This window comes from Dipteris shenzhenensis, chromosome 11 (genome assembly GCF_047967505.1).
Source record: "Dipteris shenzhenensis isolate YYH24624 ecotype China chromosome 11, Dip_SZ_1.0, whole genome shotgun sequence".
NCBI classification, from domain to species: domain Eukaryota; kingdom Viridiplantae; phylum Streptophyta; class Polypodiopsida; order Gleicheniales; family Dipteridaceae; genus Dipteris; species Dipteris shenzhenensis.
This window is the reverse complement of record NC_141606.1, coordinates 54,358,259-54,382,045: the sequence shown is the minus strand read 5'-3', so window position 1 is coordinate 54,382,045 and position 23,787 is coordinate 54,358,259. Positions and strand designations below refer to the sequence as shown.

The window sequence follows — 23,787 nt, the reverse complement described above, 5'->3', positions numbered from 1 at the left end:
GCCAAATTCATATATAAATAGTTCAAGCATGTGTTTATAAAATGATTCTTCGACAATAAGATATGCATCAGTAACCTTGGAAGGGGGGGGAAGAGAGAGAGAGAGAGAGAGAGAGAGAGAGAGAGAGAGAGGATTAGAACGAAGTTCTAAAGGAGGGTATGGAAAGAAGACAAAAGTAAGGATGGAGGATGGGACAAAAGAGTCTTCGTTCTAAAAAAAAGGGAGGGGAGGGAAGCAACGTACTAACTTAAGGATGAAGAAGAGAGAGAGAAAAGAGGAAGAAATGGGAAGGAAGCGATGAAAGAGAATGTTCAAATCATCTCATAAGAGTCATATCTAGGAAGAAACAAAAGTCTAGATAATGTTCAAAGCTGTGGTAAGTAGGAATCAATGAAAGTCTTGAGAATGTAGAGAATGTCTTGGAAAATGTCCTCAGCAAATAATCTATGAAAATAGCTCATAAAATGTATCATTCTACTATGAATTAAAATCATAAGTTTAAAAAATATCCATTTGCAAGTATTCTAGCAAACATTGTGTTTGAAATGAAAGCAATCTTTGAAAACTACATTGATCCTGAATTGAAATACATTATGTGGTTAAATATTGACAGATACTTCTAATTATACATGATAAATATACATTGTAATGAAAAAAATTATTTGTGTTTGCAATAAAAACAATCTTTGAAAACTACATTGATCCTCAAAATATGGTTGAATATGTTGATAGTTCCAAATGTACATGAGAAAATATCAATTATTAGTATATCAACATGTTTCATTATAGAATTACTGAGAGGGGTGTAGAAAAACCTTACCATCATTGTGTAGTTGATAAGAGGTATTATTTGTTTATAGTGGTTAATTGTTGTTTGAAAGTCAAAATCTCTAGCCAAAAGTATGAACATTTTCCATCCTCATGTCCTTGATTAAGTCCTCTCTGGTTATGGGTGTTAATCTTCTAGTCCAAACACTCTTCTACCAGTTTATTGACAACATGCAGCAAAAAGAAATAACCATAACTTTTTAAGCTAAAATCAAAGTATAGTGATCCAGCTAGTCAAAATAACTGGTGCATACATTTTGAACAAGCCATCTCAGGCCGTTTTCCTCAATCATGATCACATCGTTGATTTGCAATGCATCTTTGAAAACTTTTTCATATCAACTCAAAACCTAGCACTCAAGTAGTCAAAATGATAAGAAAGAATGTTTTGTGAATGATCGTGTTAATTGATGAAAATAATGTTGCTTTCTTCTCACAGTCACACTAGCGCATAGCCAGTCTTTGATACCATGTTGAGAGGAAGAGAAAGAGGAGAGAGACGAACACAAGAGTTATGTTGAGAGAAAGAGTTAGAGGAGAGAGTGGACACAAGAGTTGCTCCTAAGGAAGTGATTCTATCTCTCCCCTCTCACTATTTTTCTCTCTCGCTCTCTCTCTCTCCCTCTCTTTCTCTTTCTCCCTATTTCTCTCTATCTCTCTCTCTCCCCTCTCCCTAACTCTCTCTCTCTCCTTCTCTACCTCTCTTCCTAACTCTCTCCCTCACTCTCTCTCTCCTCTCCCTCGGCTAATGCCTGTCGATGATATCATCCTCGATAGGGCGCTTGCCCGGTCGCCCGTCGATGATATCATCAACCGGGCAAATGGGCATGCGCTCAGTTGAGGGAACATGCAAGTAAAGTGGAAACAAAGAATTACTCAAGACAAATAGAATGAGAGAAATGCTCTTTGTATTACTTGGAGTTTCTTATGAGAGCTTGTACAACCAGCTCACTTAATGAAGTCAACAACACACCCATTAATCACAATAGCAACATGAGGACCCTCCTCACTCTCAGCTTCATTCTAATCTCTCTCTCACAAGGTATGGGTACCAAAACCTACCAACACTTACATTTGGCTATACCTACTTTGTCACTGGGATAAGTAAATTTAAGGCTGGCACCAAGACTCCTTTTGACAAGGTAGTCCCCATGGTTTAGGTCAATGCATTCTTCTAACTCAATGATATTATTCAAGTTTGGTCCACACTACTTTGGCTGAGCGAACAAGTTGCTTCATGATTCACATGGATTGGTGATTCATTATGGTGCATTGCTATGTTGGTGCCATTTCCTTGACTTTGTCTCTTCTTGAGGCCCTTGGTTTAGGGAGTTCAACAAAGACCTTATAGGAGAGTTGTATTGATGAATACAATTTTGGGCACTATATTGGCATTCGTGCCCTACTCAAGTAAAGTATTGACTCTCTAAGGGAGTTGTCGATACCTGTCTCTGCATGGAAAGTACAAAATATTTCAATGCCATCATGTAAAGGAGGACTTATATGGCAATGTGGGCTCAAAACCAAGGACCTAGCTTGAGTTTTATGATCTAAAGGACTTCAAAATAGATAGTAGATTCTCGTTGAAGACTATGGTGTAATGATGAGGACAATCTAAGCTACATGGAAATTTGAACTCCCTCCTAAGTCTCCATATCCTTGTCTCTCTTTTCAAGTGAGTCACGTATTCTGTTTCTATTACCCTCTTTGTCTCTCTCACATACAAATCAAGGAAGCATAACTTGAGCACCAAGAGCCAAAAGCTTGATCTTCTTGATTCAAAACTATCATCACAAGCTACCTTTAAATGAGTAGAGTGAAATGGGAAGACCTGGAGACTTGTAACACAAACATGGAGATGCATGCAATATTCCTCACAAGCATGGGGGGGTCACTCTTCATAAACCCTATATAGCATGTGCAAGCAAACATCTCTTGAAAGTACACCTATTCTTAAATTTCTTTTACATTTTCTCATGTAATTGGTTAACCCCCTCTTGCATGTATACATTTTTCAATATTAAAATTTTTAGTGTATTGAAATTAACCTTATTCATACTTTTTTAAACATTTTATGTCATTGATTAACCCCTCTTGCATGTACATTTTTCAATCTTAAAATTTAGACACCACTCCATAACTCCACGCTTATAAATTCCACTAAGCTGCTATTTTATAAATTCCCTCATGTATGTAAACGGCATGTAGAGTCCCTCTATTAACAAAAAACTCCTCTGAGTAGTACTAGCGGTGCTATGCTACATGTTTATGAGTGACACCCCCCCATCTCACAAGATCTCAAGAATTGAACTCAATTCTCAACCTATTGTGACAAGGTTCCAACTTGAATTGGCAATAAGAGTAGTGGTCTCTCATTCTAATAAGTCTACAATCCTTCTCCAATGAGTTTACTTTTAAACCATGTTAAATTAGAGGAGAGCCTACCCTCACATATGCATGACTAAATGAAACAATGATGCACTAACTATACTTTATATTGAAATGAAGGAAAATGGGATTATATACATGCTCCCTCCAAGTTAGGTTAATGTTTCCCCACGAACCATTTTGGTGTCCTCTCCAAACCTTAATCTCTATACACATTAGGTACAATTTACATTTTCTAAATGACAAACTGAAGCAATACATTTTTAAGTTAAATAGTTTTAAATGAATATGAGTTTGAATAAAGGAAAGAGAATAAATAGTGTAACATCTCATTTGAGAACTGTAACCTCAAAAAGAGAACTCTAGGGGAATCTTTCATAGGGGAATTTTAAAAGATTCCCTCTTTTTCATGAGAATTTTACGTTTTTTTGAAAAAGATGGCCTTTTTGCACAACAGTTTTTGAAAAAATACATAAAAATCATGCTTTTATGAAATTGTGTCGATAAAGTTTTTTTGGAAAATGGGCACAAACACCTACACTTGGAATATCAAAATTGCAAAAAATACATTAATTTTTTAAAACCAATATAATAAGGGCCTATGCATCCAATGCACATAAAAGGACCATGGCATAACACATTTCAAAATCCTAAAAAGTTACAAATCACATTGTTGCACAAACATACATGCCACCGATCCTACAAAGAACAGTACTCATCCTCTGATCCTACACCTTCAAATGCACTAGAGCCTAAGCTTTATGCGGTAGAAGTTGAAGATCCTTCCTCCTCTAGGCTATCCACTAGAACATTCTCCGAGTCAACCTGGGCAAGTTAAGCTGCCACCCTCTTTTTTGCATGGTGTGTCTTGGCTTCCATTTGTTCACTACATCCGATTAATGTCTTTGGAATTTTTTGGGATATTATGTATTGTGTCTCCTTTGGCAAATGCTCGGCTTGTGTTAATTGAAATGCATATACCAAAATATCTAGCTCATCCAATTGTAGAGTATCAATTCTTGAACAATTCTTTGTCGCCCTCTTCCCCTTTTGGCCATGCTTCCTTGTTACCACCATCTGTGGGTTATATCAACCCGTGAAAGCATCCATGGACTTGGTGAAAAACAAATGCACCTCTATTGACTTGGTGTTTGAACCTTCCTTTTCGACTTTCACAACTTTAGCAATCCAAAAAGGAAATCACTAGGATCATTTGTTGCTAACACAGTAACCATCATACCCACTGCCAAGTCCTTGATGCTACCACTCCACATTTCTTGAACCCTTTCCTTGGCTTTTTTGGACTTTCTTGCTCCAAGGTACATTTCTCTCTCCTCCCCAAGAAAGTTCTTCTTTGAAGGTGCATGTAAATGTGCACTTGAAGAAGCATTCATATGTGCATTTACAAAATCTTGTTCAATGCATTGTGGCCAACTAAAATCTGACACATCTTGGGGGTCATTTAGTAGGTGATTGATAAGTATTTGGGATGGAAAGAATGGATTCCACCATGTCCACACCACATCTTCAAAATACATTGTAGCATGCTGGATTGTTTCTCTAATCTCATTGACAGAACTTATAGGGTTAACATCTCTCCCCTCCTTCATGGCTCGTTGCAACTCCCTCACTGATTGTAAAGGTTGTAAGGGTGCCACATATAACTCACACTCTAGAACACACTTCAAGAACTTCAATCCTTTGCTTGGAACCCAAGTGGGTGATGTGGAATAAAACTTCCCCCACAACAACGTTGTGCCTTCTTGATCTTTCTTCATTCAAAACTGGTGTTGAAAGCTTAACTCGTTAAGCTTCTCAATACATCGATCAATTCGCTTGTTGTTACCAAACACAAAGCATCTGAAATTTGTTGTTTTTTCCATGTTTGCAATTGTCGGTTTTGGCACATATGCATCCTGTAAAATGCGGATCATTGCATCCCCATCCCATGCTTCTTTCCTTCTCAACTTTATTGAGAACCGGCTAAACATCTGATCAATATGGTCGTTTGTGTGACCCACCATAAGGAATCCTAATTTCACTTTCAGAAATATGCCTTTCTCCACAAGCATGCAAAGATATGCCAACACAACTTGAGTCTTGTTCTCTCTCGAAGTGTTATCAAGTTGGACATACAACACTTTTGGAAGAGCTGGTGTAAGATTCCTCAATGCATTATTAAGAACGAAAACTATGAGATTAGGATCATTTCTTACATTTGATGTCGTCAGATAAACCTTGGGGATTAATTCATCATGGTAGATCATGCATCCAACCACGTGATATGTGATGAAGTTCTCCTCTTTCAAATCCTTGGGCACTGGTTTGAAGTGTGGAAGATTGGTCTTCTTTTGATCCATCCCATCAATGATGATGGTTATGCACTTATCAGGCTATTGGTAGCTCTTCTTGTGATGCTTTGCTAACTTCTTCCTTTCTAGAGCTTGCATTTCTCGATGCATTTGCAACTCTGCGATTGCTTCTTCTACAAATATAGAAAATGATTAGATTTTGCAAGCAAACAATTGTTGTCAAAACGAAGCAAAATTTCACACACCTCTCTCTTGTCCTTGACTTCTATTATGCAAGGCCTTCAAGTCTGCGCATGTGGGACACACACCAAAGCGACAAAGCTTTGATATCTTCACGTTGTTGAATTCATTCTTCCAAATCCTACAAAAATGTTGGTATGTCACGTACTTGTCACACATTAACCATGGCATCCTTGTACATGGAATGGATCTCACGCTTGGAGAAATTATCCGGTAAGTGCAATTGGTTACCATTTGGAAGAGCCTCGGCATGTTTTTGCACAAAGTCTTGCAACCACGAGCATATCATATTGCCATATGGTCCAAGTACTCTCATTTGTCCTGCTGTACAAATGCAGGGGTCTTTATAGAGGCGGGCCTGTAATCTTTTTAGCCTTTCGTTGTTGCCAACACAATGTGCAAGTCTATATGCTTTGCGACAAATAATCCTTGAACCGAATTTGCCTGATGAGCATCAGGAGCTTGGTTTGAAAGGTAGGAAGTTCGATGCAGATTCGGTGGTAGCCTCATCACGGGAACCCCAACCTCCTGAGATATTGAAACCCGGTTTTACGGAGGTAGGCGACCTAGCTGATACATGGGAGAAGGAGGTTGTGAAAGAGAAAGTGATTGAGAAACCCATACAAGAAACCCAGACTGGGGAGGGTGATGAAGATGAGGTAGATGACACATATGGGAGAATTGAGTAGACTCTAGTTATGGAATTGTATTGCCAGTTTTTTGTATTTGAATGGTTTCAATAGACAAGTGTCCTTAAGACATATTAGAATCCTTATGCTTTGAATGTTTTGAACATTTAGTTGTTCCCATTAATTTGTTGTTGGGGATGGTTATGAAGATGATATAGATGACACATATGGGAGAATTGAGTAGACTCCAATTATGGAATTATATTGACAATTTTGTGATTTTGAATTGTTTCAATAGACAAGTGTTCTTAAGACATTTGAGAATCGATATGCGTTGAATGTTTTAAAGGAGGCATTTAATTTTTTCCATTAATTTGATTATATTTTTTTAGTCTTTCAGTACTTTATGTGATACTACAAAGTTTAACTTAAGAATTTTGATAAGGTTATGTTACTACACGCAGGATTGAAAGTTGTATCATGTAGTTTTTCTATTGAAAATAAAAGGTCAAAGGAAGGAAAAAAATTATAGACTTCTTGATTTTTCTAAATACATTGACATTGTCCTCTCTAGTCGAGGTCCTTCATAATTTGCGGGCATTATGTACCAAAATTGATAGGATTTTAAGTGTTTTGAAAAAATCACTATGCAAAATATGACCTTTTTTTGAAAAAGTTATAATTTTAATGAAATTTTGAGGGAATCTTAAAATGGGTACCAATGTTACATACCTGAATTAGATGTTACACTGTTAATAATGAACGAAACATCACTAAAACAAAATCCCAAAGTAAATTATATGCATAAACCTAGTCAAATAGTGAATTTATAAGCTTTCATGAAAGCTAGAATTGGGCCTTGCATTGATAGCATAGATCATAGATATGCATTGATATCATAGATTGTAGATATGCAATAGGTTGACATATATTGAAGAGAATAAGAATGCTACATGAGATCTAACATACTTGCCACAAAAAAGGAGGTTGTATGTGACATGGATGTATAGGAACCTGTGTATACATGGTACAAATGGAAGGAGGAGTTAAAAGTGAAAGAATGCCTTGCTATAAGCTTAGGAATGTAATCTAGGGTCATGAAGAAGCACAAATGACATAATTAATGCATTTACAACATTTACTCTAAAAAAGGTTTTAAGACTAATGGTGGAACAACTCCTACATTGAGATCATCTTCACCAAACCATGTACTAGGAATCATAGCATAGAGTGCATCATCTATAGCTCACCACCCATCCATAGAGCAATCTGCTCACCTCGACCAATGAAGGTCATAGGTAAGATGCATGATCCACAACTAGGTCAATAGACACATCCACATCCCATTGAAAGAAAATGAGACACAACTGTAGATAACAATGAAACGCAAGTACATAGTAGAGAACTAGCGGGAATAAGAAAATTATGATGTACCAAAACTGTTGATTCAAGTGAGGGCTAGTACTACCCACCCATGCAATCTCATTTTAGAGCTTTGATGGTGATTTGAACAGATGTTGGATGCAGGATTGTGAGTATTGAAGATTGGATTGAGTCAAGACAAGAGGGTCAACTATTATATCGTACCCCATGTGGGTCGATTAGACTGGCCAACTAGAAATCCTTTCGAAGTCATACTATTAAGCCAACTATAGACCAAAGTACCATCAGCCCACCAAACCCCTAACTTCTTGGGGGGGTTAACATGCCCCTCTCCTCCCCCAAAGACCCCCTTTGAGGCTGGTATTAAGTGGTGTGATTCAAATGTTAAGTCCACACATAGGACATCTCATAACCATCTGGTCTATAGACTAAGACCCCTTCTAGTGTCTATAGACTAAGACCCCTTCTAATATCCAATGCCCATCATGGCTTCTCTTTATAAGGGGGCCTTATCTCACTCAACCAATATGGATTCATCAAAACAAGTTGCATACAATGAAGTAGATCAATCTTATGGTCAACACCCTACGTGGGTCATTACCTATAAGTCAAATAAATAAATGTAATCATTGTTTATTCTTCTTATTAACAATTCTTCACGAGAGGTGTAAGTATTTTGTTACGACACATGGCAGAATACTCAAAATAAAAAGGAATGGCTATACATTGATAAATTTGCATCATGAGGCACAAACTTGAAACATCTATGATATTCAAGGATGGTTCTAAAAAAATACTCTAAAGATAAATACCACTGCCATTCTAGACAAAATGAATGATCCTAAATCTACAACGAAATCTTTGGAATCTTCTACCCCCAATTTTGTCTTTCATGTGGCACCATCTGCACTTGATACAAGTGGTCTCACTAGGTGTTGTTGGGATTTGGAGCCTTTGCACCAATTTATGATCAATAAAGTTATGAGTAGACCCTTGGTCCAATAGGATACAAAGTTCATGAGCAGAAATTGTTCCTTCCATCTTTATTCTATCATTAACTCTAAGGACAAAATGTATAACACTAGGACGACTCTATATGAAAATTTTCAATAGAAGAAATATTGACTCACCCGTGACTTCCATCATCTAGGCCCTCTTGCTAGATTTCTTTCTCTTAGCAACACCTTCATTTTGATGCTTAATGCCTCTTAATGGCTCTTCCTTTAATCTTTGGTACCTTAGCACTCAAGTCTCTAAACCATTAGATATAATGATCCAAGCCTTATGAGATCATTTACAAGCTTGCTAACTTATTAAAGTGGTCAAATTCATCATTTTTTTGAATTAACTCTTAATGGAAAACTGCTTGGAATTAATCTCATGGGAGGTTTGTTGATGGTTCTTGAGAGTTCATTGTAACGTAGTGGAAGGGCCATTCTTATCTCTTGCTTTGCTACAACAATACATCTATTCAAAAAATTGTTGTCTAGCTTTACTCATGTCTTTTCTTTTGTGAATCCATAAACCCAACATGTAAATCTTGCCATATGAAAATTGGTTTTAACCACAGGTGAGGCAAATGACTTTGAGTGTGAATCACTCCACCACATGTCCTTGTGAAACCCATGCCTTGAACTACTGCTGCAATAAAAACTACAATCCTTTTCTACATTTGGGGCATATTGTGTGATAGATGTAAACAAGAATGTACAACTACTTTTGAGTGTTACCTCATGGTTTGTTTTGAGCAATGATTCTATAGCTATGAAAGCTAGGAGATAGTATTCGACTAAAAAAGTCATTCTAAACTTAGAAACAAAGAGATAAAAAAGCAATCAAGTAATGTAGATTAAAACGACAAAAAACAAGATTAAAAACACAACTCCTCTCCTCTGCAGAGGCATTGCTAATATGCATGCTAAAGAGGATGCACGTGACATGCCTCACCATATGCCACAAGAAGTTAGAGTGGATGTTTTGCAAAGAACATGGAATGTTACTAAAAGAGAGCACGATAAATTGAGATGCGCATGCACACATAGGAATAAGAAAAAACAACACAATGTTCAAGAAAACAAAAATTGGGGGATGGCACTAGCATTGTTGACCTAAAGAGGTTACAATCTTTGTTGCCTATTGATGGGGTGGGACTTCGATTGGTTCCTATGTATGGTCCCATCGACGCAAGGTTTGCTTGACAGGCAACATCTTCCACTGGCGACCCAGTGGAAGCAAGTGCATCTGCAATTTTCTTCACCTTCATGTGCTAGTCATTGATCCCTTCACCCAAGTGACGGCCATGTTGCAATAGAGGGTCCACAAAGCGAATGTGTAATAACCTTGGCAATGTTATCGTTGTGTCATCGCGTGTGAACAGGACGGCGAGGCAAAAAGCATTAGATGGAAGGCTGACGTGGAGTCGGTCGGATGACATGGCTTGGCGGGATACGGTATAACTATTCGTATACGGTAGGCGGCTTTACATTTAACACGGATCTCGATATCTAAGCGTGGAACGTAGAACGGAGAATGCAAGCGCTCCGTTAATTTTCGGCAGGATGCTCGAGGACAGAGCAGGAGGGAATGCTTCAGGGTCTGTTTTTGCAACGGGAGGAAGTGCAGTGTTGCCCCCCTTTCAAGCCGCAGTAACGATGCCTTCAAGAGCGCGGTTTTATGTCGAGCTAAAGCCAGGGGAAACAACCTTTGTGTCCTGGAAGAAGCTAATCAAGGAATTTCAAAAGGCAGGCCCTCCATCTTCCTCCGAAGCTCCGGTTGGTGCTCATCCCGCTCTTGAAGCCCGGATCGCTCCTGAGGTAGGGTACGTGCTCTTCGTTCGATAAATTTGTAGGGACAAGCGGAGGGATATTACATTGCTTTCAAAGCAACGTTGAAGAAAGAAAGGAAAAGTTTACAGAATGTTTAAATCCAACAGGACAATGTTTTGGTCGTTACAGGTCGGAGACCCTTTTCCTCCTCCTCCCAACCGCTTTAACTCTGTCATAGAGAAGATTGAGAGAATTTACAAGGTTAGTCGTCTGCAATATGACGTGCTGTCTATGTTTATCCTGCTCGTCGCAAGCACTTTCTTAAAACATCTCTGTTGTGACAACGTTTGCAGGGAGGTAACAGCAGTGATGAAAATGAGAATCTTAGTGATCTTCCGGATGATGACCAATACGATACACAAGACTCTTTCATCGATGATACTGAACTGGTATTTATTCTGAGCTGCAGCTCTCCCTTGCATATGTTTCCAGTCCATTTCTTATTTTTGGTAATCTTCTGTTGCTCTGTAGAACGAGTATTTCTCTGTGGACAAGGCGAAAACGAAGCACAAGGGGTTCTTTGTGAACAGGGGCAAGTTGGAACGGGAGTAAGTCATATCTGGAGATCTGTGCTTTACACTTGTCTGAACAAGAGTGCTTTGATTTTTACAATGCAGCTTTTGTCTCCCCTGATCTTTGTCATGCAATTTTGAGTAACCCTAGCTTTTACTACTTTGCATTTCATGGGGAGGGTTGTCATTGTAGCAGTTTCTTCTAATTAGTTTCTTGAATTCTTGAATAGCCACGACTAAAAAATGAATTTCAGAACAACCAAGCTTCATACATTCACACATAGCATCCGCATAGAGCAGGGTTAAGAGGAATATAGGCTTGAAGAAATCAATGCAGCATGGGCTCTAATGAGGAATTGCTCCTACCAAGATAACTTCCAAGTGATGATGAACATCATTTATTTCTTTGTTCACGATCATAATACCATAGCATCTAGAGTTTGGAGTGGAACCTCTAGAATTGCATGGCAATTTGGGAATTTGGGAGATTCACAATGAATTAATCCTGCAGGCTCTCCATAAAGATACCAGGAGAGGAAAACGCTGACGTTGAAAAAACCCAGCAAAAGGAAAAATTGGGAGTAAAATCCAACCTTCCACGAAACATTGCCACAAGTTATTTTCACTGCAAGGATTCCAATGTCTTGTATTTCCACAATAGAAGTTGTTGGGAATGGTGAGTGAGACTACATGACGGATGCAAAAGGGAAGCAAAGTGTCTAATAGATTGAAAATTTCAAATTTCTTTTCATTTTGTTTAATATTTTACTTTTTTTTTCTTTCTTTCCTTATTATTATTATTATTTAAATGTTGTTTATTGTTATTTTTTATTTTTTAAATTTATTTTTCAGTTAACTTTATTATTGTCATTTTCATTTTCATTTTTACAAAAAGTGAGCTTTTGCGTATTCTAAGTTTCAAAAGAGAGTTTGATTGAGTATGCATACGCTTTCTAAGCTAGGAATGTAGTTTTGCTTATTTGTAGGAAGCGGTACATAAGTGTAAGAGGTCCATTTAGTTTTTAATGTTTTAAATGAGAGAGAGAGAGAGAGAGAGAGAGAGAGAGAGAGAGAGACTTTTTATTCCTGTTTTTTGGAAGATTTTGTTTCTTGATTTGCTTGTTTATTTTTGCTTAGTCACCTTCTTCCTTTCTTCTTTATTTCTTGTTTTCTTTCTCTTTTGTTTATTTGACGTATTTTAGTAAGCCCAAGAGACTCCGCGGGTCTTTAGAAACCCAGTATAGCTGCTTATGCTTGGGCACTGATGACGACATAAGTGTTGTGCCAAGTATGTCTTCCTTTTGTTTTTCAAAAAGTTTTTGTTACCTCTTTTTTCTTCTCTTTCGTTTTCTCTTTTATTTTCTGTGTGGATTTTTGGGACTTTAGAACAACAAAAAATCTAAATTTGGATGATTGGACGTATTCTAGGTATATCTAATAGATTGAGATCACTGCAAGTACAAGGGGGATGATGTCAGTTGAGAGAATCTCAATGACATCATAGATGATGTGACACCAATCCACTTACACCTATCAAACATGAACACCTTGGCACACCTACTACAAGGCTATAACCCTGTTCAATCTGGTAAAACATTATGCATCCTCTGTGCCTCTTGAGTCTGTTGTAATAACAGTAGTGACTATTGCATATTTTGCATTTGAGAGAACAGACTCTGTAAAACTTGGGTATCAATCCAGACTACTTGCACCTGCAGTGGAGCAGATGGTCCAAGGCTTTAGTTTGCAGGATTCCTTCGCCAAAAGCTTGCTCCATATTGAGAGATAGGTTGAAGGCTTTTGCGAGAGAAAGGATGCAAGGACGGTGTGAAAGAGATTAGTATATCACAGCCTTTCTCCCTATGCAAAAGAGAGCAGTATGAGCATGAGATTGACAGGTTCGCAGCAAGCTGAAACTATAGTAGATTAGATAGGAGGGAAGGAGCAAGAAGGCTAGTTGACTGCAACTAAGGAAGGAGTCGCAAGCTAAGAGAATAGACAAACCAGGCTCGGCAGTAATAGACTGGGCTGTGTTCTGTTTAGCATTGTGAAAAGTTGAGGGACAAGGAGAGAAAATTGGGCGTATGCACAGGCTGCGTGTGTGGCAATTTGGTTGTGACGCAAGACCTGGCATGCAGGCCATGGATCTTGCTTGCCTTTTGGGGCACTCCACAAAGCTAAATTTCGACTCAAATTACTTTAAAAGGTACTTTGTTGTCTGCATGCAGCCACATATAAGGTTGCATGTGTGCTTGCACACGAGTACTCCTATATCCAAGGATGCATGCAGCCACTTACTGACTTCAGAACTTACCTGGCAGTCCCACAACATTTTGCATGGCAAATGAACATGCATGCACATGCAGTGCATGCATGAGGTTGCTTTGTCACACAAATACAGACCAAAAGTGAGGTTTCCAGCAGTCACAGCTGCCAGACCAGTTTTCAAAGGCAGGCAGCTGAGAAAAGTAAGTGCATGCCTAGGACTGACCCACAAGTAAGCAGTTTCTTCTTTATTTCCCCTCAGAACAGCTTACCATCAGCTCCTGGAGACCTGCACATAACCATGACGACAAACCAGTTGCATAAGCACCAAAAGTCATCGATGTTACGCTAGCACACAGCTCTGACTTAAGGCAATTTAAATTGCAATTGTTCTGAATTGTTAAAGCTGATGCCCCAGGTCCAGACCTTTGACTCAACTGTACAACTGCTACTTCTACCAAAAATTCGACAGTTCGCTGCTCTAGCTTCTGCCTACCTTTTTTCTTTGCTGCGTTTCAAACATGTCTGGCCTCAGCAGACCTTCTACTAGTCCCCAAAGGGTATTCAGTTCATGCTGCTATATCTCAGCACAACACAACTCAATTCAAGCATCCACGAATTCCCTGAAATCCATATCTGACTTGCAATCACATGCATGTGATTTTAGGAATCGAGCAAACAACCAAGGCGTTCATGAACCAGAAGATAGAGAATTTTGCTCTGATACCAAATGAAAGACCCTACAGGTTAGTCACCACTACGGTGGGGGTTCTAGGCTAGGATCTCCTATCTCCAAGCTAACCTGCAAGCTCAACCATCGTCAGTATACAAACACAGGGACACCTTTGGCATAGGCTAGTCCGTCACCACCCAGCTGTAGATCCCTTAGATCACGCCCGAGGTATAGCCCAGACAGCCTCTGACCCTAGTCCATCCCAAGTGTCCCATACTAGGCAGCCCCACCTGTGCATAGATGTCTTTAGGGAGACACAGGCTTGGGCGGCAGGCTTTCAACCTAGCTGGGTATTCTTGGAAGGCCCCACTTCCAAGAATGACGCCAGTGAGTGATGGATCCCACTTATATAGACACAGGGTGACTTAGGTGTCTCAAGCCTTGGACTATCCTTAGTATATCAAATATACCATGTGTGTAACTATCCCAAGGTTACGATACATAAGTATAGGTTAACCTGACCTCCATAACACTTGCCACGTTATGTCCGGATGTGGACATAACAGTGACCATGTATCTATGCTAGTATGACTGATCATGAACGTTTGAGCATTTAAGAGGTTCAAGCCTGCTTGTAGTGTTTGGGAACATTGCTAGATAAAGTCCAAATGTATCACGATCCAGGTCTAGATACTTTTCCGAAATCTTTACTCAAAAATGGGTTCATGGATGGACATTGGTGAGAGGCCATGCTTCTATGATGGTAGTTTACCTACGGACATAAGTATTCGGAGAGAGAACTCTATGGAAGAGACACTTAGAGCCAGTATTTTCTATTTATATGCTATATAGTGTATACTCACACCTCTACAAAAGTGTAAGCACAACTTTGTGTATGCACCTTTTGATGCACATAGACCTCAACAAATGTATCATTCACTCTCTTTAAGTTAAGTTTTTAAATGGAATAAATTTACAATACTCTCTTTACTCTTGCTTTTGTTATATTTTTCAACTGCTCCCTTTTCTTGCTCTTAGTTCCTTCTTGTTGACTTATGGTGATACATTAAGGATTACACTTGTTTCAGAGCACCTTTTTTTCTGCTCTCTTAAGTTGCATCTTATTAATAAAAAATTTATATATATTCAAACTTTTGGTTTTTGAGTAAAGTTTCCTACTGCTTGATGAATACATCTACCTAAGCAGTGAATTCCGGGGTGGATGTGATGGGACAAGATTTTGTGAAGTACTGTCATGGCCAGGTGGGGTGCCTTGGTTTCAGCTCTGCTTGAGCATGCTCTGGTTCAGTTGGTGAAGCAACATGTTCAGCCCAGATAAGAGAAGATCTCCTTGCCCCAATAATAAGACATCTCCTTGCCCTGCACGAGAATGTATGAGAGAGAGAGAGAGAGAGAGAGAGAGAGAGAGAGAGAGATTGTATTAAAGTACTATCAACAAATCGTGATCTTCTACATCCGGTGAAGTAAAATATGCTAGGTTTTAGAGCCTTGACACTCAAGTATTACATATGATAATGTAGCCTTTCAACCCAAACTGCATATCCCACATAAAATGACAAGGTTCACACATGATCACAATTAACACGACTTACCTCACAGAGAGTATAAGCATCAGTGATCAAACTTAACACGATTTTCACAACTGTGACAACAAGAAGCGATTTTGACTTATAGATAGAACCCAAACCTTCGAATTAGACATGAAGCTCGACAAGCTAAAGGCAGCGCATCCTTACGTTGCTTGTTGCTGCCTTTACAAGAAAGCCTCGACACCTGTGGACTCACCTACAGCAAGCTGAGCTTGCTCCACAGTAACAGCTAAACCTAAACGACTCTCATGAGTCTTATTGATTTTATTTCTATGAGCTAGGCCTGCGCAGGCCAGAAGAAGAAAGCACGAAACTGCCTCTATGCCATCTTTGTAGGAACCGCCTTCTGCGCAGTCCAGAAGAAAGCACGAAACTGCCTCCATGCCATCTTTGTAGGAACTGCCTTCTCATGGTCTTTCACACGTCCAATCTGATCGCCATACATCGGCCGATTGCCACACATCTTTCCAATCTGATCGCCATACATCAGCCGATTGCCACACATCTTTTAACAACGTGAAACATGCATTCACCACAACCTGCAACTCATTACACCAATTGGATTTCAGCCACCATGTCGCAGGTCAATGCCAACCAATGAGCTCAAAGGTCTCTCAACCTTCTATGATCACCTTCCCCATGAAGGAGTCCCAAGACCTCTAACCCCAACAAAATACCGCAGGCTGACTATGTAGTTTGTACTTGATGCGCTAGCTTGTGTGCCAGTCCAAGTATCTTGTTGCTGTTTTCCTAAACTTCTTTTAGATAACTCCCTAGCTTTGTAGATGGCTGCTTTAACAGAATTTTCAGGTTGCCTCGAGAGAGAGAGAGAGAGGTCCTTGGGAGGCCTCATGGGCCTCACCAAAAAGGTAAACACCAAAAGATGAAAAAGTTTCTACTTTTCATGTAAAGTGACAAATTGAAAAAGACACGATCAATGATGTGATCTAATATTCTTTGAAACTACTAATAATTCATGCATCTGTAAGTAAACTATAAGACATTATTTACTTAGAATTACAAGTGTTTTTTTCTTCTACGAAAACTTCATCCCAATTGAAGTTCATCCCTATCATTGAATTAGAGCATATATTTGGTGTTAAGATAAGTAGGTATATGTAGTCCATAGCCAGATATAGAAAGAAAATCAAATATCTGAACTGTCAAATTTTAGATGATTGTGAGTAGTTACAATTTAGTGGTTTACTTTATCTCGAGCTAAAGAATAGTTATCATTTCAGCTATAGACTGAGAGTCTTTTGGAGGTTAACTACAGTCTACTACAAAAGATGATCGGCCTGCATTACATCGGTTTAAGACTGAGAGTCTTTAGGTTTGGATTTGAAATCTTTGATTAGTGCTGTCCTATCTCTGTAAACAGCCCATTTTCCTTCCTTTCGAGCATCCTTCACTTTAGTCAATTCAGTGGTCTTCGATTGGGCTGAGTTGGAGTGAGCTCCTCCGCTATCCATATTTTAGTACCTTTCAACTTATTGGTTTGCTTGAGAATCTTGCTTCTTTTCATCTTTTTTTGGAAGCATACTTTGGCTTGTGTCCCCTCGTGTAAGACAGCTATTACATCTTCAGCTTCCCACTCTATTTGTGGGATTCTTTCCATGATATTTTCCAGCTTTTCCTTTTGACTTCCTTCAACCCAGCCCTCAAGTAGCCCTCAAGTAGCCCCCCTATGCGTATGAGTTGTGCATTAGCCACCCTCTTTTCCCTGTTCTTCTTCATATACATCCGATGTGTTGACTTTAGTGTCCAATGTTGCTGTAATTTCCTGTTTCACTGATTGGAGCTGAGTTGTAACCAAGTCCTGGACTTTAGTCACCATTTGTGGTGTGGGTGCTGCTCTGTTGTGTATCTGCAATACTTCGTGAATGATTTCCTGTTTTCCTTGTCCCTCCCAAGCATTTGTTTTCCTCTATGGAGCTGCAAGTCTGAGCTTGAGCTCACGGATTTCCTGCTGTAAGTAATAAATATGCTATTGTGGTTCTATCATGCTCACCATTCTCTTCTGCTATAGATGATTTTTTGCATAGGGGGAAGGCGTTTTTGCAAACATGTAGGGGGGGGTGAAGGGAGGGCTGCGATGGAGGAATATGAAGCTTTGATCGGAGTTGGGATAAAGGTCTTGACCTTGGGGAAAGCCATGGGAGTCTTGGCATCCCCATCCATAGTGGCCTGCATGTATTTTTTGGCATCCCCTTGCTGTGACTAACCCCCAGGGTTGGGTTGGGGCCAAACCCTGGAGTGAGGTAAGACTTGTTGCTGCCTACCTGCACTGGTGACGGCCTTAAAAACGAGTGGGCTGTTGGACAACGACTTGCTGGACGACAAACGACGACCTGCTGGGTGACGGGCTGGAGAACGATGGGCTGCTGCTGCTGAGCGACGGACGACGGGCTGCTACTGGGCGATGGCCTGTTGGGCTGCTGAGCGACGACCTGCTCTGAGAGAGAGAGAGAGAGAGAGAGAGAGAGAGAGAGAGAGAGAGAGAGAGAGAGATTTTCATGAGTTTGATGACGCTTTACTAATTGTCTGTCAGGACTGAACCAGTGATTTCACCTGTAGCTGTCCCTAAAAAAAGAAAAAGAAAAGATATCAAGAAGTTGAGCAGTGAACTTAATGAGGATGTTTCAAAAACGTTGCTGAACTCAGGAGTTAGATTGAAAGCTGCTGCCAGAAAGGTCCCTTTGTCAGCAGTTGGCATATCAGCTTCCTCTGACAATGTTCTACTCGCCTTACCTTCTTCTAATAAGCAAATAAGCCAGAAAGAGAGGAAAGAAGCTCAGGAGTCTTTGTCAGGACACGAGGCTGAAAAAGTTACAGAAAAAAACATTTCTGAGAATGATAATGTCAATATTGGGGCAAGTACTATTGTTGCAACGCAGTGTACAAAGGATTCCTCCAGGGATGGAACAGAGGGCAGAGGAGTATTGAAAGATGATGCTGCAGGAAGATATGTGGACCACCCATTGAACATGAATGGGATGGTGCTCGAAGTTGCAGAAAAATGTGAGACAAATTATTTTTTGAAAAGTGACGGTCTTCTCCAATTAGACCAGAAAGAAACAGCAGCAACAAACCTGACCAAAGTAAAATCTGCACAAAAGGGAGTTAAGGAGGAGGATTCAAGGGAGATAATAAGTGTTGCAGGCCAAATTCATTCTGGCAATACTGTAAGTCTGTTTCTTGGAATCTAATTTGCACTAATATAGGTTGTTATTTTAAATAGTCCAGTGGCAGGTACTGGTTTCAAGTATGTCTTATGATTGCTTGAATGCAGCACGGGATGTATTTTATGCTTATTGGGGAGCATTTTTACTCAAGTTCAATGTTTACAATTAGTTTATGGTATCTCTCTCAAGTATAAACTCTGTGTATCCAAGGTATGAGATCCTACAGGATAATGAATAGTTTTTTTATTTCTGACTGATCTGCAGAGGTTATCTCCTTCAATCAAAGATGTCAGCCCAGGTCGCCCTAAACGCACTGCATTAGAGAAAGCATTTCAAGATTTGGAAAGAGGAGTAGCCCAATGTAGGTTTTTCCCCTTTACGTCTAACAACCTCTAATTTTTTTCCCGGCAAAGTCATGACTCTGTGCTGAAGAACTTCGTGGAAATATAGAATTTGATGCTTCACATTGCAATGGATGATGGCAGTATGCCCTCCATTGGCTGTCCGGGAACCCGAGCAAGGAAAGAGGAATCGTTTACCTCGGGATATAAAGCAAAAATTGGCAAAAGTCGCAAGATTGGCGGTTAGGCACCATTTGTAGACTCATGACACTGCATTTTCATTCAGAGTTTATGGTTGAAAAGGGCTCAATAACGTCTCTTCTTGCTGATCATTGTGTTTGGTTGCAGCAGGCCAAGCAGGGGAGAATTACAGATGAACTAATTGAACGCCTAATGGGGATTCTGGGCCATGTAATGCGTGTGAAAACATTGAAGGTGAAACCAACTTAATATTTTTTGAGAGTGCTGGTATAAAGCTTTAAAGTACGTCTTAAATCACCTAAATTTTATTATGTAAGCACAATTTCATGTGGAATATTACAATTTGGAGGTACCAATATAGTGTATAAGTACTGCCTTTTTAAGTTGTGAAGACAGCTGGTGGAAGTGATTTGTGGGCTCCTCTTTTCTCTTTCCTTTATGTTAATTTGTTTGCGTTGGGATATGATGATTCTTGAAAGTGGTGTCATTGGTAAATGCTAGCTAATCCCTGGTGGGCTGCAGAGGAATCTGAAAGCAATGATTGAGATGGGGTTGTCTGCAATGCAAGAGAAGGAGGGCCGCTTGCAAGACATCAAACGGGAGGTTACAGAAATGGTCAAATCTAGGGTTCATACTATTCAAGGACAAGTTAATCTTCCTGAATCCCAACCAGATTTCATTCTGTCCAGAACAATTAGTGTTACTACGTTTTCAAACATTTCTCCTTCATAATTCTTGTCATGTTTTTTGGGCAGAATTTGGAGCAGGAGGAAATTTCCTCTGATGATTTTCAGCCACTAGGAGGCTCTGCAGAGAAACCTGGTGAAGGCCGATACCAGTGGGATCATGCAACAGAGGACAAGATCTGTGATTTATATGAGCAATATATTGAGGTTGTTTTTACTCACGGAGTTGCCTGACATGAATGTATGTTTGTGAGATATTCTTTCCCTTTCGTATAACGTGGTTTTGTTGAAGATGGTCACTCACAGACCAAAAATATTTTTTCATCTTCAACAGGGCATGGATGAACACAGAGGTCCACAAATAAGGAAGCTTTATGCAGAGGTCCATTACATTATTTTTGTTGATGTCAATTGCAACATTGTTTCATTGCAGCTCTTTGCCCTTCTGTATCCTTGATTTAAATGATCCCCACACCCTCCCCCTTGTTCGCTAGGCCACCAGGCCATCCTTGTCACTAAGAGTTTTACATATGTTTTGAAAGAGAAGGTGCTGTTTTTATGCGAATTTTTGTTGGATGCCTTTTTCACCTGTGATCCCTTCCGTATCCGATACCCGCAGCTTGCAGAACTCTGGCCGGACGGATGGATGGACAATAATGGCATTAAGCATGCTGTGCATCGAGCTAAAGAACGGAAGAAGCAGCAAAGCAAAGCTAGCAGTGTAAGTTTTCTGATTTTGCTTGCATTTTCGAGAAGATGGAATTATTTTTAGACTCCACTGACAAAATTTTCATCTTTTTTTTTGGAATTAAGAGCAAGGAAGAATCTGGAAAGAGACGGAGGTCTAGTGGGAAGCAAAAGATGGAGCTGGGTGCCCTGAGATTTCCATTGCTAGAATTGAATTTACAAGGCCAAGATCAGTCTCCATGTGATAAAAGCAGAAGTCATGATGTTCTTCAAAACGAGGTGCATCCCAATTATGGAAGCGAAGCACATCCTTCTACTGGAGAAAAGAGAAAATATATAAGAAAATCTCCAGGAAAGGGTTTTAGTTGCATCGAGAAAAAAAGAAACAAGCTAGAGGGGAGCCCTTTACTGAAGAAGAAAATGAAGAGAAAGCTAGAGAAAGGTGTTCTGGATGCAATGGCTCCGAAGGTTTGCTCAACGAATACTGCTTTCTTTAGCTCCGGTGCAAAGGAAATGTCTCCTGAAAGTCCTCGCTGGAACTTGAATGTGCAGCCGCCTGTGACATTACCCATGATAGAATAATTGATTGGCTGAAAAGCTCATGCAGTAAAATAGTTCCATGTCTATCATGAAGAGATGTTGCATGAATCTCTCTTTCATTGTAGGGGTCTTCGCAAAATTGAAGGCATTGACCCTTGGCTTTGTTCTATTAAAGATTACATCTAGCTTCTTCAAAGGTGAGTCTCTTGTTGAGTTAACATGCTTGATTATATGCTCTATTGCACCAGAATTTTAAGGAATCTACTTGGAACGTATTTCTCTTAAAGAAGAGCATGGGGTTTAAGCATAGCTGTCTAGTCTATTGGAAATCTCACCTCCCCATCTGTAAGCCCCCAAATGAGGAGAGCGTGGGGGAGGGAGACCTAGGGCAGGATGTGCCCAAAGAGAGATTACCTAGATGTGTGGATCTGGGACAGATCTGGAGCATTCATGGTTGGCAGGGTATCTGTGAAGATCCACACTTTTCGAAAATGCAAATGTGTGCAATGCATGCAGAATTTGAATGCCGATTGGCCTTCCAATGGGGAAGAGCGCCCTCGTGAGAGTACTTGTTTCTTTTTCGACCTACATGCAAGGTGGGAGAGAGATGACGGATGAATGCAATGTGGTAGAAAGAATGCTACGTGAGATTCACAATGAAAGGGTGATACCCTTTCATTAATGTCCCTTGAGATCACTCAAGTTCCATCTTCCCATTTACACCTACCCTTAGCCTATGACCCATGCACCTACCATTCAATTCTCTCTAATGCACCCTTTCCCTTTCCTATTGCCCCTAGGACCTAGACACGTGTGTGCACATCTTTATTACTAATCATTGGCCAATGTTACATAGTTTTGGCGGTACTATTTACACCGCTTGATCGATCATAAATACAAACATATAACCGCACCATCAAATTGGCGCCTAACAATAATAAAGTTGTAATGACTATTAATTAACTAAATAATCATTTCTCTTGTCATGACACTCCCTCCTGCTTGAATGAGCAGAAGTCCTCTTCTGGATTATTGCTTGTCTCTTCCTCTTATGTGCACTTTCTCTTGTTACTTCTGCCATTGCATCGCCTCTTTGTAATCTGCGAGTATCTGTGGAAAATCTGTAAAGAACTCTTCTTCCATCCATTGTGCATCACTAGCTGGCTGGTTTTTAAACTTCAGTAAATACATATATCTCTTCTTTCCACGAGTACTCTTCTCTTTATGGTACACGATCTGTTCCGGAGTAAGAACTTCAGTCCCATCTTCAAGTTCAGGTTCTTCTTGATGCTGAGTATCCAAAAACGCAGAAGTATCGCCATGGTCTCTCTTCAAATTGCTCACATGAAAGATGTTCTTCATACGCCAGTGGGCTGGTAACTTCAGCTCATACGCTCTGGATCCTTCTTCTGGATATAAAGCTGCTGAAATCTGAAATGGACCATAAAACTTCGGTGCTAGCTTGACATGTTTGGTACTTCCTCTCACTGACTTGATTCTTCTTTTATCAATCTTTAATAAAACCCAATCATCCTCCTTGTAATAAACTTCTTTTCTTTTTTTATTGGCTGCCTTGGATTGTTGAACCTGGGCCTTCTTAATATTATCTTTTACCTGCTCAATAACCTGTGACATATCCTCAGCAAACTGGTCAGCAGCAAAAATTCGCTCCCCCAAGTGTGTTATTGGAGTGGGTAAACATTGCCCATAGATGATTTCAAATGGGGCTTTCTTGGTGGAAGTATGTACAGTGTTATTATAAGCAAACTCTAACATGGGTAAGAACTCTGGCCACCTTCTAGGTTGGTCATGGACATAAGCTCGAAGTAAAGTAATTATGGTTTGATTGGCATTCTCACTTTGTCCATCTCCTTGAGGATGGAAGGCTGTAGTAAATTTCAGTTTGGTTCCGAGATTCTCTAATAGGGCTGTCCAAAAGTTGCTAATGAAACGGCCATCATTATCGGATACAATGGATTTTGGTAATCCATGTAACCTGAAGATTTCCCTAATGAATAACCTTGCTGTTGCAGGAGCAGACAACTCTTTTTTACAGGGAATAAAATGAGCTTGTTTACTCAGCCTATCTATAACAGTGAAAATCTGCTCAAATTGACCAACCTTGGGGAAACCAGACACAAAATCCATTGTAATGTGTTCCCACCTTTCCGAAGGAATAGGCAAAGGCTGCAAAAGACGAGCAGTCTTACTTGTGTCAGATTTAGTGCGCCGACATACGTCACATTGTTGAACAAAGGTTGAAACTTCTTTGCGAAGTTTAGGCCAATGGAAGTATCTCTCAATATTGTCAATGGTCCCTCTAATGCCTCTATGTCCAGAATATGGACTCGCATGTAACTCACTCATGACTAGATACCGAAATGTTTTGGGTACACATAGGGCACGTCCCAAAAATAAGTATCCATCCACGATGGAATAAGCCTCTAAATCCCCGACCTCATTACGGTGAATCTTCCCATAA

The 23,787-nt window shown here is 39.8% G+C and overlaps 1 protein-coding gene across 3 annotated transcripts; it reads left to right on the top strand.

Annotated features, from left to right (window-relative positions):
• The first annotated feature begins 9,913 nt into the window (after positions 1–9,913).
• Positions 9,914–21,705, top strand: LOC147897186 (ubinuclein-1-like). Of its 3 annotated transcripts, none has more exons than XM_087381501.1 (15): positions 9,914–9,968; positions 10,158–10,230; positions 10,338–10,593; positions 10,735–10,806; positions 10,899–10,994; positions 11,077–11,153; positions 18,217–18,850; positions 19,115–19,211; positions 19,336–19,433; positions 19,543–19,626; positions 19,915–20,040; positions 20,148–20,285; positions 20,413–20,460; positions 20,698–20,799; positions 20,892–21,705. In XM_087381501.1, the coding sequence occupies exons 2-15, from the start codon at positions 10,208–10,210 to the stop codon at positions 21,345–21,347; spliced, it is 2,307 nt and encodes a 768-aa protein (XP_087237627.1). In that variant the 5' UTR covers positions 9,914–9,968; positions 10,158–10,207; the 3' UTR covers positions 21,348–21,705. The 3 variants fall into 3 exon arrangements, with proteins under 3 accessions (XP_087237627.1, XP_087237626.1, XP_087237628.1); XM_087381500.1 differs by having other exon boundaries at positions 19,540–19,626; XM_087381502.1 differs by lacking the exon at positions 9,914–9,968 and having other exon boundaries at positions 10,156–10,249; positions 19,540–19,626.
• The last annotated feature ends 2,082 nt before the right edge of the window (positions 21,706–23,787 follow it).